The 17243-nt window shown below is 58.0% G+C and overlaps 7 protein-coding genes across 7 annotated transcripts; 4 read left to right on the top strand and 3 right to left on the bottom strand.

The window, feature by feature from the left end:
* Window positions 1-350: 350 nt before the first annotated feature.
* On the top strand, window positions 351-1642 carry COLE_05833 (uncharacterized protein; the record flags this gene model as incomplete). Its single annotated transcript, XM_018423927.2, has 6 exons — window positions 351-476; window positions 513-605; window positions 652-825; window positions 859-1148; window positions 1186-1379; window positions 1416-1642. 6 exons carry the CDS (start codon window positions 351-353, stop codon window positions 1640-1642), a joined length of 1104 nt encoding a protein of 367 aa, XP_018276824.1.
* A 172-nt stretch (window positions 1643-1814) lies between these two features.
* COLE_05832 (uncharacterized protein) lies at window positions 1815-3078 on the bottom strand (the record flags this gene model as incomplete). Its single annotated transcript, XM_018423928.2, has 3 exons — window positions 1815-2008; window positions 2069-2338; window positions 2373-3078. 3 exons carry the CDS (start codon window positions 3076-3078, stop codon window positions 1815-1817), a joined length of 1170 nt encoding a protein of 389 aa, XP_018276825.1.
* Window positions 3079-3555: 477 nt separating this feature from the next.
* Window positions 3556-4272, top strand: COLE_05831 (uncharacterized protein; the record flags this gene model as incomplete). Its single annotated transcript, XM_018423929.2, has 1 exon — window positions 3556-4272. The coding sequence occupies one exon, from the start codon at window positions 3556-3558 to the stop codon at window positions 4270-4272; it is 717 nt and encodes a 238-aa protein (XP_018276826.1).
* Window positions 4273-4345: 73 nt separating this feature from the next.
* Window positions 4346-5086, bottom strand: COLE_05830 (uncharacterized protein; the record flags this gene model as incomplete). The annotated part of the gene is made up of 5 exons (XM_018423930.2): window positions 4346-4537; window positions 4573-4653; window positions 4694-4839; window positions 4881-5008; window positions 5070-5086. The coding sequence occupies 5 exons, from the start codon at window positions 5084-5086 to the stop codon at window positions 4346-4348; spliced, it is 564 nt and encodes a 187-aa protein (XP_018276827.2).
* Window positions 5087-5515: 429 nt separating this feature from the next.
* COLE_05829 (uncharacterized protein) lies at window positions 5516-8701 on the top strand (the record flags this gene model as incomplete). Its single annotated transcript, XM_018423931.2, has 5 exons — window positions 5516-5546; window positions 5586-6001; window positions 6039-7002; window positions 7039-7286; window positions 7325-8701. 5 exons carry the CDS (start codon window positions 5516-5518, stop codon window positions 8699-8701), a joined length of 3036 nt encoding a protein of 1011 aa, XP_018276828.1.
* A 163-nt stretch (window positions 8702-8864) lies between these two features.
* On the top strand, window positions 8865-11227 carry COLE_05828 (uncharacterized protein; the record flags this gene model as incomplete). Its single annotated transcript, XM_018423932.2, has 8 exons — window positions 8865-8964; window positions 8997-9042; window positions 9080-9202; window positions 9241-9387; window positions 9477-10160; window positions 10210-10529; window positions 10563-10762; window positions 10796-11227. The coding sequence occupies 8 exons, from the start codon at window positions 8865-8867 to the stop codon at window positions 11225-11227; spliced, it is 2052 nt and encodes a 683-aa protein (XP_018276829.1).
* A 158-nt stretch (window positions 11228-11385) lies between these two features.
* COLE_05827 (uncharacterized protein) lies at window positions 11386-17183 on the bottom strand (the record flags this gene model as incomplete). Its single annotated transcript, XM_018423933.2, has 20 exons — window positions 11386-11427; window positions 11480-11727; window positions 11764-12262; window positions 12297-12895; window positions 12931-13070; window positions 13108-13543; window positions 13578-13851; window positions 13886-14023; window positions 14069-14820; window positions 14858-14924; window positions 14967-15133; window positions 15167-15328; window positions 15364-15506; window positions 15542-15692; window positions 15725-15788; window positions 15824-16441; window positions 16477-16593; window positions 16661-16798; window positions 16836-16967; window positions 17121-17183. 20 exons carry the CDS (start codon window positions 17181-17183, stop codon window positions 11386-11388), a joined length of 4950 nt encoding a protein of 1649 aa, XP_018276830.1.
* Between the last annotated feature and the right edge of the window lie 60 nt (window positions 17184-17243).

Here is a 17243-nt window from a genome sequence, read left to right as displayed (position 1 = left end):
GCACCAGAGGGTTCGACGCACCAACTTTTGTCATAACATTCCCACGGTGGTAGGTGGCCTCCAACTCTCCCACGGTGGGCGATGGCATGTTTCTGAACCATCATCTCGACACACACAACGACAGCGGCGGGTACTCTTTTATCCATCCACACATCTCCACCGTTATTCGCTTCATCATCTTCACATCAACCTTCAGGTCATCGATTATCCCGTCACTCTCGACGCTCATCTTTGGATCTCCCTCTTCCTCTTCCTCCGCGCCTGGCGTGCGCGCTCTGAACATTCAAATCTCGCTTGCCGAGTCCTAATCCCAACGCACATTCCCCCCACGCCATCCTTCGCCTACCATGATGGGCTCTCAATTCCGCGTGGCTCAGAAGGATATTGAGCTGGCCCAGCCTCCCACCGACTCGGTCTCCAAAATCGACTTTTCCCCAACGCAGGATGTCCTCGCCGTTGCCAGCTGGGACAACAATGTGGGTTTGGCCGCGATTGCCATCAACTGACGAAAGGTGCGGCTGTACAACGTCTCCAACCAGGGGCAGAACGAGCCCAAGCACATGTACAACCACGACGCACCGGTGCTCGACATCTGCTGGACCAAGGTGCGCTGCAGCCGCAGTGAAGGTGTTAGTGGCCGGCTGACCACAGAATGGTTCACATCTCTTCTCGGCCGGATGTGACAATGCTGTGCACATGTTTGACATGACCTCGATGCAGAAGCAACAGGTGGCGGCGCACGACGCACCCGTCAAGTGCGTGCGCTACATAGAGGTCAATGGACAACAGGTGCTCGTGACTGCGGGCTGGGACAAGAAGATGAAGGTGAGCAAGCGCCAGAGCGTGCCCTGACAGAAGTACTGGGACCTGCGTTCGTCAAACCCCATGAATGTGCAAGATCTGAGCGACCGCGCGTATGCCATGGACGCGACCGAGAAGATAGCCGTCGTTGGCACCGCCGACCGGCAAATTCATATCTACGACCTCTCGAACCCATTCACGAAGTACCGTCAGGTGGAGTCGCCACTCAAGTGGCAGACGCGTGTCATCTCGTGCTTCCCACAGTCGGTGACTGGTGAGAATGGTTACGCTATCGGCAGTATCGAGGGGCGAGTGGGATTCCAGTACACACACACGAACGACGACAAGTGGGTATGGTGGGTTGAGCTTTACTGACAGTCCTAGGAAAAGCTTTTCGTTCAAGTGCCACCGAGTTGACATTCCCGCGGGGAGCATGGGAGCGCCTGCGACAACTGGGTCACAGAACGTATTCCCTATCAACACCATCACTTTCCACAAGATTCAAGGCACATTCTGCACTGGTGGTGGTGACGGTTCCATTACTTTTTGGGATGGTGTTGCGCGCACCAAGCTTAAGAGTGAGCTGTGACAAGTCTGTTCTCAACTAATCTCAGCGTTCTCGGCCAAGGACCTCCAGAACGGCGACACTGAGGCACGGCCACCAGTATGGGGCACACCAATTGTGTCTACCGCGTTTAACCACACTTGCGATATCATGGCGTACGCCATGTCGTATGACTGGTCCAAGGGCCACGGCGGCGCAGCCCCCGCGGGCACCAATCCGACCAAGATCATGCTGCACATGGTCAAGCCCGATGAGGTGACGCGCAAGAAGAAGTAGATGACCACACTGCGCGATGGCCGCTGATGGCGCGAGTGGGTGTGCTGTAGACCATTTGATGTTATGTACGAGTTGCATTATGCTGCGGGTCAAGGTGCCCCTTGCCCGGACCAAGAAGAGTACAATGTCTATCCAGATGAGTCAACCAGGTAGCTCACAGAATTGTTGTCTCCTACGCCGTGATCTCGCCAGCAATGGGCGTCTGGAACTCGCGCTGTCTGTCCTCAAAGCTCAAGTCGGAGCGTGAGACTAGCCACGACAGCTTCGCAAAGGCTGCCTCGTGGGTCATGTCAAAGCCAGGAAGCACGCCGATGCTGAGCAGTCGCACACCGAGTGCGTACAATGGGTAAATGTTAGGAATGTGACCTGGTATAAGCTTGGCCCATGCAGCAGCACACCAACGATCACAATTCTGCCTAGACTCACAGCTCGATACGACGACCACGAGAATTTCGCGCTTGACTGTCGCCTCCAGGGCCTGTAACACCCCGCTCTCCTCCTTTACAGGAAGATTACCGCTGCCGAAGGCCGAAATGATGACGGCCTTACAGGTCGGCATGCTGTGAATTTGGGTGGCGAGGATGCTGCCTGTAATCCCCGGGTAGATGGCACAAGAGAGTACGCTCGGCGCCTCCTGCAGCGTTATCAGCGGAGGGGGAGGAGCAGCACTCCTGCGCGTAAGATTGGGCAGAGCAGCTGGCGTCAGCTCTTGATTCACGAGGGCGCTCACTGATGCGGACGTTGAGCCGGATCCAAGGGGCAACCGAGGGCGTCTCAAATGCGTGCAGGAGGTTTGGGGACGACTTGGTGGCGCGACAGCCTTGCAGCACCTCGTGGTTGAAGCAGACGCCGACGCCGGCGTATGGCAGGCATCCAGAAACGATAAGACTCTCGAGGAGGTTGTACCAGCCGTCGCTGCGCGCCTCTCGCAGCGGGATCTGGGCGCCCGTCACGGTAATGGGCTTGCCGGCGTCCACGAAAAGGAAGGTAAGGACACTAGACGTGTACGCGAGCGTGTCGGTGCCCGAGAGCACAACGAAGCCCTCGTAGTTATCCCAGTTCTCGTGCAGGAGCGCGGCGATGATATTCCAGTCCTTGGGCGTCATCTCGCTACTGTCCATGTGATTCTCAAGGTCAAGAATCTCGTACACAACCGTGTTTCCGTGCTCGTCGAGCGCCGGCGTCCGCAATGGCGGATACCGAGTGTTTCGGCCCACTTTGGTCGCTGGGATATTGTCAAAGTCGCCGCAGGCGTCGGCGTCGCTCAGCTGCGGGTGTCGCGCGATACGGCGGTAGAACGCGTCGCGCGCCTTCTTCTCGTTCAGTGGCTTGAAGCCCTCGGCTGTGCGCTCCGACGCGATGGTCCCGCCCGTGCCGAGGACCAGGACGCGGTGCTCGCGGCCCTCGGTGGGCTCGGGGACGGGGGTATGCGACATGGCGGGTGGCAAAGCGTGCGTGCGATGGGAAGAAAGATTAAGTGAAGATGGAGAAGATTAGAGAGATCTGAGAGAGCAGGCTGCTCAACAGCCCGATAAATGACACAAGAGCGATGCGGAACGGAGGATGCAATGGGATATGAAGCGGGAGAGATGGGATATCTAACTCGGCAACGACATGTTCCTGCCGTTGTAAATGGGAAATTGTTTACAAGTTGGGGATTCCTCGTAACGACCGCGGCGATCGGCCCGGCCCGCCCGTGACCCACATGTCACTTGCGGCATGACCCCACGGGGAAGCTGACTGCTGACTCGGGCCCGTGTCGTCATTGCCCACCCCTGCCTGACCTTGCTGACTGATCGTGACTGACCACTCTTGCTCGTGGCACTCGTGTCTCGACTATCTAAACGCCGCAACTATTCGGGGTCCTCCATTCTCAACACCTCACCCCACTCCACTCCGTTCATCTTGCAACTATGGCCCCGAGCTACACTCTTTACGGCTGCCCCAACACGGCCTCGACCGGCATCCACTGGCTCCTCATCCACCTCGAGCAGACCCAGGGCATCAAGTTCGACTTCTCGGAGATTTGCCTTCCCAAGGGCGAGCAAAAGACCGAGCGCTACGCCAAGGTCAACAGCAAGCAGCGCGTCCCGACGCTCGTCGCCCACCCCTCCTCTGGCGCGAGCGTGACCATCACTGAAGCTGGCGCGTGTGCACTCATTCTCGCCGAAGAGCACCCACAGGCCCGCCTCCGCCCCGCCCTCGATGCACCACTGGCCGAGCGCGCCGCATTCGATGAGGCGTTCATCTTCGTCGTCAACTCCATCCTGCCGGCCCTCCGTGACTGGATGTACGCCGACAAGGATGGCTCTCCGCAGTACGCTCATGGAGTGCGGCTGCTCACCCTTGATCGTCTCAAGATGATGTATGGTGTGCTCGACAAGCTCCTCCTCGAGCGCAAGTACCTCGCGGGTGACCGGCCGACCGCTGTCGACTACATCTTCTGCGCAACCATGAGCTGGGACGGCTTCATTTATGCGCTGTCTCGCAGGTTCAAGCATATTCGCCGGTTCGACGACGAGATGCGCGCAGAGAAGAGCTTCAAGGAGCTCGAGAAGCGTGAACAGCTCACCATCTCGGACATCAAGGACTGGGAGGAGCCGTACCTTACTCTCTCGGCACAGCTTTAGTGTATGCAAGAAGTAGACTGCGAGTTGTTGATCGTACATAAAGGTGTATTATAGATGCCGAGATAATGGTCACTCACGCAGAAACTACTGGAGGATGCGATACGGACTCCGGCGCCTCAGCGGGCGCTCGTCGTCCGCTCCAGTACAGCCGCCCCGCCACCTCACCGACGACCCAGTCCATACCCTCGTCGAGACCTTCGCCTGATATGGCACTGCACGGTACGATGCGCCACTTGTGAGACTCGATCTGCTCAAGTCCGAGAGCCTGGTGTCAGCGTCATTGCGCCACATGACACGTACGTCTCTGATCTGGTCGACGCTCAGGGAACCCGCAAGGTCCTGCTTGTTCGCGAACACAAGAAGCGTTGCCCCAGCGAGGCGCTACTGTCAGTTCCATCATGGCCTCACCGACAGCACCCACCTCTTCTGAGAGCAGCGCACGCAGCTCCTCGGCGCCGTCGCCCATGCGCAATGCGTCTGAGCTGTCCACGACCCACACGACCGCATCCGTGCTCTCGAAGTAGTTGCGCCAGTACGGTCGCAACGTCCGCTGCCCTCCCACGTCCCCTGCGGTCAGCCATCGGGGAGAGTCAGTTTTCCAAACGCACAGATGTTGAGCGTGTACTCGCCCCGCATCAAAGTCTGAATATTAAAGCCAAGCGTAGGGGAAATCGAGCTGATGTCGCCGCCGGACATGCGCTTCAGAATTGTCGTCTTTCCTGCGTTGTCGAGGCCGCTGCGCGTCAATTAACCTGCAGAAGACGCTGTACCATAAATTGCCGAAGGTGGAGACTCACAGGAAGAGAACGCGCATCTCGCGCGCCTTCGCCTTGTTCTTCCGAATGATGGTGAGGAGGCCTGCTGTCAGCTCATTATTTCCCAGATATATGACAGCGAGACTGCAAAGGTCTGTCAAGACGTACCCATGCTGCCTGCTACGTGAACGAAATGAGGGAAGACTTGCCTCGATCGTGGCCCGACGCGTCGAGATTCCGAGCTCAGGCACGAGGAACCTTGGGTGGCGAGCGGCACCTCCACCGCCACATGACGGGGTTAAGTCCACGTGGAATACTCTCGCCCTGGGTGAGGCTCGACGCGCATGCGCGGAGTAGCCATCGTCATTCTGGCTGGAACTGGAGGTGTCGTCGAGGTGACCGTCAGCAACAGCATACACATTCAGCAACTACCATTCTCCTTGCAATCAACGCTCGTCACAAATCCCACAACAGTAGCTGGAGCCACAATGACCGTGGCAACAGTCACTACTAGCGCTGGTGAGCATCCCAGCCCGTACACCCTAGCTTACGCTCCAGCTGGCTCGCTCGCCCTCCTCAAGGACGAGGACCGCGACGTTCGCATCTACGCCCTCGAGCACCTCCTCACGATCGTGCCTCAATTTTGGGCCGAGATCAGTGAAGAGCTCCCCTACATTGAATCACTCGCGGACCCCCAGTTCTCAGAGTTGGCGCCCGAGAGCAGGCCACTCGCTGCCCTCCTTTGCTCCAAGGTCTACTTCTTCCTCGGCGAGCGCGACGAGGCTGTCGAGTTTGCCCTTCGCGCTGCCGCAGCATTCGAGAAGGAGCCATATGGCGAGTTCAAGGAGACTATCATCTCTGGATGTATCGACCGCGCCATCTCCGAAACTCACTCTGGCAAGCGGATCGACCCGCGCTTGAACGAGATCGTCAACGGCGTTATATGCCTGGGGTCGGGCGACGGAGCCAAGCTGGTGAGTTTGCTGGCTTGTTATCACCTTCTGACGAAAGGCCATTGGACTCGCACTTTCGCTCCGGCGCCTCGACCTTATCGAGGCTATTTACCAGACCTCGCAGTCCCCTTCCGGATCTACTGCACTCGACGAGACTCTTCTCCGCTATATCCTCGCCGAGACAGTCGGTGGGGCAGGTGGCAGCGACGCGTGGCCCGATGCGTTCCGCCGCGACCTGCTCGTTCTCTTGCTCAAGCTGTTCAAGCTCTCGCAACCAACCGATTACTTTGCAATTACGCAGATTTGGGTGCTGTTGGACGATGCTGTCGCATGCGGTGACGAAATCGTGTCGCTGCTCGAGAAGCATGGGCGGAAGGGACGGCTGGAGGCGTACCAGATCGCGTTCGACGTGTCCGAGATGGCACCGCAGAACTTCCTCGAGCACCTCCGTGCTCATCTCGTCGACCGTTACTGGGGGCCAGACGGGCACTCGGGGACAGAGGAGGAGCGCAACGCGCTCGACGCAATCCTTAATGGGTCCCAGGTCGCCCAACTCTACCTCAACTTCCTCAAAAACAATAATCAGACCGACATGCGCATTCTGAGCCTCACCAAGGTGTCTCTCGATGATCGTTACTCGATCTACCACTCCGCCCTTACCTTCACCAACGGCTTTGCCAACTGCGGCACCACGTCGGACCGCTTCCTGCGTGAGAATCTCGACTGGCTTGGCCGCGCGTCAAACTGGGCTAAGTTCTCGACCACCGCGGCCCTGGGTCTCATCCATCGCGGCTCGTATATCCACGGTCGGCGTGTCGTCAAGCCATACCTTCCCGGAGGAGAAGCGCCGTCGAAGTTCTCCGAGGGCGGTGCGCTCTTCGCTCTCGGCCTCATCTACACTGGGAGGAAGGAGGGCGCGGAGGAGGAGCTTCGTAAAGGTCTCTCCGAGGTCAACGACCCTATAGTCCAGCATGGCGCTGCCTTGGGTCTTGGTGTGGCCGCTCTCGCCACTGGTGATGAGAGTGAGTTGCCTTCTCGTGTAATGCTGACTTCGATAGACATCTACGATGAGCTCAAGAACATGCTCTATCAGGACAACGCGACATCGTCGGAGGCCGCGGGATACGCGATGGGTCTTGTCATGCTTGGTCAGCCCAATGAACGAGTGTTGGACGAGATGATCTCGTACGCCAGCGAGACACGGCACGAGAAGATTGTACGCGGTATTGCCATCGGCACAGCTCTCATCATGTACGGCAAGCGCGACGCCTCCTCGGACGTGATCCAGCAATTCACAACCAGCAACGTGAGTCATGACATTTGGAGCGTTACTGACAATGGCAGGATGCCATCCTTCGTTACGGTGGCATGTTCGTCTACGCGCTTGCTTATGTCGGTACAGGCGACAACAAGGTCATCAAACAGCTGCTGCACTTTGCTGTCTCCGACGTCAACGATGATGTTCGCCGCGCCGCTGTCATTGCCATTGGCTTTGTCCTTTTCCGGAACTACGCGCAGGTCCCTCGTGTTGTCCAGCTCCTCTCGGAGAGCTACAACCCACACGTGCGCCACGGCGCTACCCTCGCCCTTGGTATCTCTTGTGCCGGAACTGGTCTCAACTCTGCGATCGAGCTTCTCGAGCCCATGACCAAGGACCCTGTCGACTTTGTGCGCCAAGGAGCGTACATGGCTCTCGCCATGGTCCTGATCCAGCAGACCGAAGCGCAGGCCCCGAAGGTGCGCGAGATTCGTCAACTCTTCAGCAGGGTCGTCAACGACAAGCGCGAGGACCCCCTTGCGCGCTTCGGCGCTTCCCTCGCCCAGGGCATCATCGACGCGGGAGGGCGTAATATGACAATCTCGCTCGCGACACGCGCTGGTACACCAGACATGAAGGCGATCGTCGGCATGGTCCTCTTCTGCCAGTTCTGGTACTGGTACCCTTTGGCCCACTTCTTGGGTCTCACCTTCAGCCCAACGGCCGTTATTGGCGTGGATGACAAGCTGCGCATCCCCAAGGTCGACTTCATTTCATGGGCAAAGCCGAGCACGTTTGCATACCCATCCCAGGCGAAGCCTGAGACCAAGGAAGAGAAGAAGAAGGCGCGGACGGCAGTTCTGTCGACGACGGCCAAGGAGAAGGCGCGTGCTAAGTCGAAGAAGGCTGAGCGAGGCGACGCGATGGACATGGACGAGAAGGACGAGCCATCTACTCCTGAAAAGGAGACCAAGCCTCAGGAGGAGAAGCGCGTGGCGAATGAGCCATCCTATTCCATTGTCGGGAACATGACGCGCGTTACCCCCTCTCAGCTCCCGTACATCACCGGTCCATACGACCCCATCCCGTCGTCATCTTCCAGTGCTGCGAACGGCGCGACAAGTCCTCCCACGGTTTCGACTGAGGCCGCATCTATTCCGCCCCCGAAGGGTCGCTACCTTCCGCTCCGCTCTGTGGGCGACAGGGCGGCGTGGGACGACGCTCGCCCGGCCGATGGCCGCTCGCGCGTGCAATGGAGCGGCAAAATCCTGCTTTTGGACGACACGCGCGAGGGTGATGGTGATGAGGGCGAGTACATTGAGCTCGACAAGGCCTTGTGGGAGACTCCAGACGCGACATCAACACCCGCACCTGCTGCTGATGTGCCGTCGTCCGCGAACATGGAGGATATGGACTGGGATGGCGAGATGCCAGCTGCGTTTGAGTGGGATTTTGAGGACTAGAATTCAATGTAGAGCACATATGCATGGATGAGCAGAGGAAGCCGTGTATGGTGACCGCGGTGTGGAGGTCGCTTGGTGTAGATCTAGATAGCCGGCGATGACTTCCCCGCACTTGACCTTGTGACCATCGCTCATTCTGACATCAGAGCAGACCCCTGCGCCAATGTCACCGAGTCATAGAAGAAGGCCAAGCGCAGACAACGTCCACACTGCTCGTTCTCCCTCTGTCGACCTCAACTTCATCCTCGACGCAGAAGGCGAAGGTGAGTCTCCGCAGCGGTGCCCCTGACCCCAGGCTCGTCAAGCGGAGCGCGACAACGCGCGGCGGCAGCGTGTCTGCAGTACGTCAGATCGCTCACCTTCCCCAGACTGATCCAGATGCCGTCGCCTCAAGTCCAAATGCCGCCGTACAGGCGACGGACGATGCGACCGCTGCTCAACGCTCAACATTGAGTGTGAGGTCGTCAAGTCGCGCCGCGGTCGTGTGCTCGGGTCGAGAAAGTACGCCCAATCCTTGGGGAGCAGGATACTGACCGCAGTAAACGCACTGGACTCGAGAAGAGCGTCGCGCACGTTCAGGCCGCACTGGACCGGATCCGGAAGGGCGCGCTGAGTCCCGAGGCTAAGGCCGTGCAGGTCGCGCAGAAGGAAGAGGAGCTCGGCGCGTTGCGGGCGTCAGAGCGACGGTGAGTGCACGCCTTGCTTTCCGCTTTTCTCCCCTTTCGTCAAAGTTTCTTTGTTTTTTTACCACCGGAGCACACACCTCTGACACCAGCCGCACACCCGACCGCGACGTCGAGCCCGCCTCGCCGCCCTATGACGCCGATCTCGTGGTCGACAGCGCCCGCGCCTCCCCAGATCCTGGAGAGCATCCACTGCGCGTGCTGAGTGACATCGGATCCTCCCTCCCCGCGGCAAGCGTAGGCTGGGGCGTGCCCGGATGGACGGGGTCGCAGCTGGCCGCGGCAAGTGCGCGTCGTCGGACATACTTCCGCCATCGTCCCGGCGCAGCCAAGCGTGACACTGCGGACGTGCTCGACCCCATTTCGCGCGGCGTGGTGGACGAGGCGCTGGCTACCACGCTTGTGGCACGGTACTTTGAGAACAATGCGCCGCAGATCGGGTTCATGGATCGGCATATACACACATTGCCTAATTTGCGTGCCCGGAGTGCACTCCTCACGACTGCTGTTTTGGCGGCCGCGGCGCTGAGCACGGAACGCGAGGCCGCGCCGAGACTATTCGCCCACGCAGAGCGTGTGCTTATGACCGTGCTTGCGCGGAACGCTAAGAGCCCCGAGATCGTACTCGGCCTAATGGTGATGCTCCTTTGGCCGATGTGTCCCGCCCGCATCGTCGACGACCCGAGCCGCATGCTCCTCGCACTGGCGATCAACATGGCCCTCGAGCTGGGCTTGAACCGGCTCTCGCCCAGCGAGGGAGATGAGGAGACACAACGGTGAGTTGGGGAAGGTGCAGCGGTCGTGGAGTGCACACATTGACTCCAGCTTCCACCGCGACAAGGTGCGAACGTGGTGCGCCCTGTTCATTCAAGACCGCAGTCTCGCGGCCACATCCGGGAAGCCTTTCATGATTCATGAGTTCCCGGACATCTCTGCAATGCGGCGGTGGCTGGAACATCCGTACGCCACGCATGGCGACCGCATGATCGTAGGATATCTCGAGCTGCGTCGGATTGAGCGAGATGCGCGTGATCAAGTCCGCTCGGCGCAGCGGGCGTACATGGTCGACGGAGTCCGGGCGGGTACGGGCGTGGTTCTAGAGCAGTGGCTGATTGAGTGGCTCACACCGGAGCTAGCTGCGGCAGGTTCGTCGAGGCAGGGAGAGTGACTGACCGCAGAACCGATGAACATGATGCGTGTGCTTCAGCACCACATCAACCTGCTAATCATCACAGCGAGCAGCGCACCGCCAGAGGTTGTGATACACAACGCCCGCGCGAACTTGAGCTATGTACTGGAGGCGTTTGGGCTGCGGATGCAGCACGTCCTCCGTACTGTTTGTGGGATGCTGAGTTGGGCAGCAGTGCTCCTGCTACGCGTGAGTCACAGCACGATCTCGGGCTGAAACCAGCTGGATCGGGCTGCATCTCTCGAGCTCGTTAAAGCCGTCGCGCTTTGTATGGCGCCAAATGGTGATGGACCGGACAGCTACGCCCAATTTTACGGCTCGTTCTTGCTCGGCCTCTGCCTCGAGGCGCCCTCGGATAACTCGCTGAGCACGGATGTTCTCTTCACAGGCTCGCTCCCCACTTCTCTGCAGCAGTATTCCGGTTCCACACCGTCAACCTCATCCCAACCTCTGGAACCCGGACTCAACGCCGCACTTGTGGACGACATGCCTTTTGAGCTGCCGTGGGACGTGCCGCAGAACGATGTGGCGCCGAGCCTTGACTGGCTGCTGAATGACAATACTGCTGCAGGGGACAGCGCGCTCTGGGGATTCGGGAGCGATTGGGGAGGAAATGCGGGTTGGAACGTGGACCTGACCAGTTTTAGAGCCTAAGGAGTCACAGACCAGCGTTCCCTGCCGTTCTCGGCTCCCTCAAAATACTATGAGTCGGGGACACGCACGAGGACAGGAGTAATTATGTGCATACACTTTGTGGGTACTCATATCGGTAGGTACGCGTATTCGTTTGGGACTCGAGAATGTATGTTGTTCTATCGATGATTGGGTGTAGCGGGAAGCTGCAAGAGGAAACCCTGCGTGTCAGCTGAAATCCACGTCTTCTATGCGGAGCATTCCTTCACTCACCCTCGCCTCGCGCACGGAGAACAGCCACACGCAGCCGCCAGGACTCTTAGCGTGTTCGGCCACGGCGCGCCGCACCTCCGCGGCGTAACTGCGCTCCGAGTTGGGGAGAACGGTGTGGGTCAGGTTGCGCCAAGCCTCGTCATCTGTGATCCAGTTCGTCTCCAACGTCATGGATGACAGAAGTTCAGGCGAAAGGTCCACTCCGATAACGGGCAACGCCGACTTGACGTTTGCCGCAAATTCGTCAGCTGGGGTTAGCATTGTCAATGTAAACGCCATCTCACCCTTCTCGTAGTACACCGCCTTTGTGCCGTGGCGATACTTTCGGGTTGCCTTGTTCTTGACGCCGCGCGTTGTAAGCGGCTCCGGGGGAAGAACAAGATTGATTTCCACGTTGGTGAGCCGGGTGGTGTGTTGCTGTTCCTGGGCCTCCTTAGCCTGATTGCGGACGATTGGTGTGGTGCCGTCGGCATACGCGCGGTCTATGCGGCGCTGGCTCTCGATCGCGTTCTTGAGCCAACCTATCAGTTTGTCCTCTGGAACAGACTCTTCCGAGTTCTTGCCAGTAAGCACACGGATGACCTTCGCCTCGTCTTTGTGGCCGCGAATGATGACGACGTAGAGAATGCTCTGGTCTTGGCATTCCTCGATCACCTGTTGTAGTGTGCGGCCATCATCGTACTGCAGATCGGCTCTGATGCCGGCACGCCAAAGCTGTCCACAGAGAGTGAGGCGGTCTCCGATGTTGACTGCCGAGGTCGACGAGACGTAAACGTCGCACCGCTGAGGTAAGCTTAGCCTCTCAGTCTTATCTCACATTCGGTGCCCATATGCCGAAGGAGCGCTCTTCTGGACTCTTCTTCTTGGACAACAACTCCTTCGCGTTGGCAAGCTCCTGTTTGCGGACAATGCGCGTGAGCATGTCCGAGGCGATAGACAGGTTGACACCGTGGACGGGGCGAGTAAGAATCTGAGGGTCCTTGAAGTGGTCTAGCAACGAGTCGTGACGTCCACCATAGCCAATTACCTCACTGTGCTTACTCTTGCGCACGCACTCGAACATGATCCCGCCGCGGTAGTACTCGCAGTGTTTGGATAGAGTGGGTCTGAACAATATTTTGCGTTTCACGCCGCTGGACCGAGCGAGCCGAATAGCGGTCTGAATCTCCTCGAAAGCGAAGGCGAACTTGCGCGAGAACTGCGGATACGTCTCCACTAGCGCCTTCCTGACGACGTCGAACTCGTCCACAGGACTGACCCTCTCGAAGTCCTGGATGCAGTTCGGCGACAGTCCCGAAATTGTCGCAAGCGACGGCCTCGAGTGCCCAAAGGACACCCCCGTTGCTGGTCCTTTGAAAGCCTTCAGAACTTTAGATCGCAGTTGGGAAGGGCAGGTGGAAAGCAACATTGCCAAGACTGACTGTCAGCGATGCTTATCTGCCTTCACTCACTGCTTTCGTGACTGATGTGGAACTCATAATCCACGACTGCACTCTGCTTGGGTCCGAGGCATTCCATGACTACGCGATCCATGAGCTCGAGCAGCTCACCCTCTGCAGCCAAAGAGCGGACAGGCGAGATGATTTCAAAACTGATGTGAGCGCACGTAGCAGTTGGTGCGAGCTTACCAGAGTTCTGTATGTGCCCCAGGCTGCCCCCCGGCGGTTTGCTCTGTGTAGCGCTGGGTAACGACGTAACGCTTGATACGCTCGATTCGCTGGCGAGAGGTGGACCGGGCCATGCCGACTAGATTGGAAGACGGAAGCCGTACGAATCGGCCTCCGGAGTCAAGGAGCCGGACAGGAGCGCGTTCCGGGTACGGTTTGAGCAACGTAGTCTCTGGCAACAACAGTGGGAGATACACCTCCATCGCACCGTGTCGACGGAACAGCTTCTTGATCCTGCCGTTGACGACGGTCTGCCAGGAGAAGAGGGTATCGTCGTGCTCGTTATCGTAGGTGTAGTCTTCAGTGCGGTTGTCCATGTGGAACTTGAACTTTGCGTCCGTTGCGAACAGGGCTTCAATCAGCGCTGGGTACTTCTCCGACCGGGGATTAGTGATTTCTATTGTTAGTTCGAGCAGCAGCATCCAGCTCACCAGCAATGACGCTGTCATAGAACTGCTCCCCCATGTTGATTGTGGGCACGAGCGGACCACTTAGCAATTGTGTTGCCTGAGGTCGCATGGCGGGGTCGTGACACATCAACAGGGAAATGATCTCGCGTTGCTTAGGCAGTTTGGTAGCGGGCCAAGCATCTGGGAAGACAACCTCCTTCGACCGCAAGGCGCCAAGCACGTTGGCACGCTCCATTCCAGTCTTAAAGGGGTAACACATCTCGAAGAAGATTACCCCAAGTGAGTACATGTCGGCCTAAGCGTCAACAACCTGCGAAGGCTTGACACACCTTCTCGTTGTACGACTTCGAGACGAGCACCTCAGGAGCGATGTAGGAGCTTGTGCCGATGTTTGAGGTGCGGTCAACGTCCTCTGTGGATATGTCAAATTGGCCTAGAGGTAGGTCGGCGGCTGGAAGATCTGTTGTCTGTGCTGAGTCAGTCTTGCATCTCTCAATTACACACCGACTCACCGAGAGACCAAAGTCAGCGATCTTGACATTTCCATTGGCGTCTAGAAGGATGTTCGAGGGCTTTAGATCCCGGTGGACAATGCCTGACGTCGACATGTGTGCGAGAGCTTGAAGAATTTGAACCAACAGGCGCCAGCACTCGTCTTCGTTTAGACCCGCGCTGATGGCCTCTCTAAGAGTTTGCTTCTCCACGAACTCCATCTGTATGTACAGGATTCTTTGCACCGATTCGTCATTGTCGGTGGTGCCGGTGTATGAGGTCGAAGGCTTAGTAGAGGGTTTCGAGATCGCAATCGGTTGGGTCTGAGCTTTCTTAGGAACTGAAGCCGAGGGGTCAGCGACAGTATGCTCGCTTGCCCAGCCGCTGCTGTCGCTGTCATCGTCGTCACAGCTGTCCTCGTCATCGCTCTCGCCCTCCTCGTCTTCTTCTTCATCATCGTCGTCGGCGAAACGGATACGTGGAAATGAGGCGCTTTTAGAATGGTCTCGTCGAGAAATAGATTTGTCAAAGTCGTCAAACTTGACGGCAAAGATATCGCTCTCAGACGACACGTTAGATGAGTTAACGTTCGAAGAGTTGACGGACGACTGAACGGTAGACGCGTCGCCATCCAGGGGTCCGTCGGGCAGCCCGACGTCTTCGAGCCAACAACTGTAGTACCGCACAATGTATTGGTGGCTGACGCGCGACAAAGCGTTAACCTCACGCAGCACGCGCTGGACGTCATCTTCTGGACGCAGCTTAACCTTCTCTGGCAATTAGCTCACATCCACTGCTCACTCGCTCACTGATAGCGTAGGGGCGGCCGTCCAGTTTGTTCCTCGCTTTGACCACCTCGCCGAAGCCTCCTTTTCCCTGCGGTTAGCTGATGTCGTTCATGTCCGTCAGAGCACTCACAAGAAATTCGACCTCTTCGAAGTCCTGACGGTATCGCGAGTAACGTAACGACCCAGCGGGCGCGACCGGGTAGTAGAAACTCCCTTGCCCCGGCGATTTGCCGAATAGGTCTGGGTGGAAGCTAGTCGTGGCCGATGCGACGCCAGAGCCAGACGCTGTCTGGCTCACTGGGAGTCAGCTGAGACATGGTGTCCACCTACTTGGCACCGAGGGAGGGGCTGATCGAGATGGCCTGTTTGTAGTCTCGTCTTCCGCTGCACGCAGCTTCTTCAATGCTTCCGCCGCCGTAAACCGTCGCCTGGTCACAGGTTGGATCATGCCCCGCAGCAAATCTGCTACTGAGTTAGAAACCCCACCAGGTGCTGGAGATCAGCAAACAAAGTTAGGACCCACTCACCATGTTGCAGAAGCGTTGGCAAGTCATGATAGGTCCAAAGGCAGTTGCGCCCGAACAGCATTTGTAGAAGAATCAGACCAGCCTGCCAGATGTCACGCTTAGGAGTGTAAGTGTAGGGTGAGTCTATTTCATCCGGAGACCACCTGACGGTAAGCGTCTACTTCAGTAAAACACCCACCATGACTCAGGATAGGATTCTGGGGGCGTCTTGAGGAACGGATTCGAGCGGTGGTACTCAACCAGGCGTTTGGCGTAGCCCGTTCCGGAAACCTTCACACGAATGTCGTCCTCCTCGCCGGCACTCAAGAGGACAAGGTCGCAATCAAGTTCTTGCGTCAGACATAGTTTTGACGCGACTCACGCTTCTGCATGCAATAGGCATCATGGCAATCCGACAGCCCCTGCAAGATCTGTATGATGTACTCCTGATGGTCAACTCAGACACCTTGGTCTGGCGCACCTTTGCCCGTTCCTCTCCGAAGCCGTCCTTCGGAAGCCATGTGCGCAGCCGCCCCGCTTCTGGGACGCGTTCCACGACAACGATGAGACGCTCCCACCCTTTGGGGCTCTTAGTCTTCTCGACTGCAAACACTCGTGCGACATGCGGCGAGCGCACCTCCATGAGACGCGAGAGTTCGCTGATAAGCGTATCGATGCGCTTCTGACCGTGAGCACCATTGTAGTAGCGGTTGGTAAAGTCGACGACTTGTACGGTAACGGTGGGCGTCGAGACTTTGACAAAGTTCGGGTCCTTGTCGGCGGACACGGGCTCGGCCGTGTACGACGTCCATAGCTGTTCACGGCGGCCTGCAAAGACGGACCACTTAGCCCACTTGCCCTGATACCCGTCGACGGAGATAGGTTCCTTGAGTACAAGCTCGCGCATCTCAAACTCGCCGTCCGCAAGAGCTGACACACGTTCCTCGCGCTGCCGGCGGTCTTGGTCGATGAGAGCTTTTCGGACGCGCTCTTCCTTGCGCGATGTATCCAGTTGGATGCGCTCGTTGAGAATGCGTTTTTGTTCTGCTTCTGCCGCCAGTCGATGTTCTCGTTCAGACTTCCTTTGTGCCTCTTCCGCCTTGGGTTAGATTTATATTACCATCAGCAACCTACTGCTCGCTGTGCTTCTTCCCTGATGGCCATTTCTTCCATGAGAGTCGGTTCTGGCTCACCCGGCTTGGGCAGGGGGACGTGATTCTTGTCCATCCAAAGCGAAATGAAGTCGGTCAACTGGGTGTTAGTAGGGCGAGCTGTCGAGGGCACGAGGTAAAGGCCATCACTTAGATTGATTGCTTACGTCAAAGATGAAGGCAGGCCCGCCAACGAGAGACTTGGCCTTCTCGTCAAGGGCGCGCTGCAATTTGCGCACATGGTCGGCGGTGAGTTTGATGGGGTCAAGAAGGTAGAGCAGTGGCGGTGCCGACGAAGGGTAGTTCTTTGGTCAGCCAGGGCGGTGCGGAAGCGCGACTCACCTTGGGGAAGCGACCTTTGAGCTTGATGCGCACGCGCGGCTCCTCATTGCCGCGCAGCTGGACTTCCCACCATCCATGCTCGCCCTCGGTACCCCATGCGGTCTTCTTCGGGGGGATGTCTTTCCAGTCGTCCTGCTGTCAGTAAGTAGCCGAGGAAGGTGGCCGAGTTGTCCGCCGGTGCGTGTGATGGAGTGATGCACCCAGCGGCTGCAGTCTGATAAGGCCTCCCCCCTGCAAAAAGCTGACGAGCGCACGGCGGCGCAGATGAGCCTCGCTTGGACTCACTCCAAATATGGAATGGAGAATGGCGAGCTCCTCTTCCTGAGCGAGCTTGTTGGGCTCACTCATGGGACATAGTCGTGCAGGTCGGGGGGCAAGAGAGAATGAGTGGAGTGTAGAGCAGGGCGG

Source organism: Cutaneotrichosporon oleaginosum (genome assembly GCF_008065305.1).
Source record: "Cutaneotrichosporon oleaginosum strain ATCC 20508 chromosome Unknown ATCC20508_contig05, whole genome shotgun sequence".
Taxonomy (NCBI): Eukaryota; Fungi; Basidiomycota; class Tremellomycetes; order Trichosporonales; family Trichosporonaceae; genus Cutaneotrichosporon; species Cutaneotrichosporon oleaginosum.
This window is presented reverse-complemented; position numbering and strand designations above follow the sequence as displayed.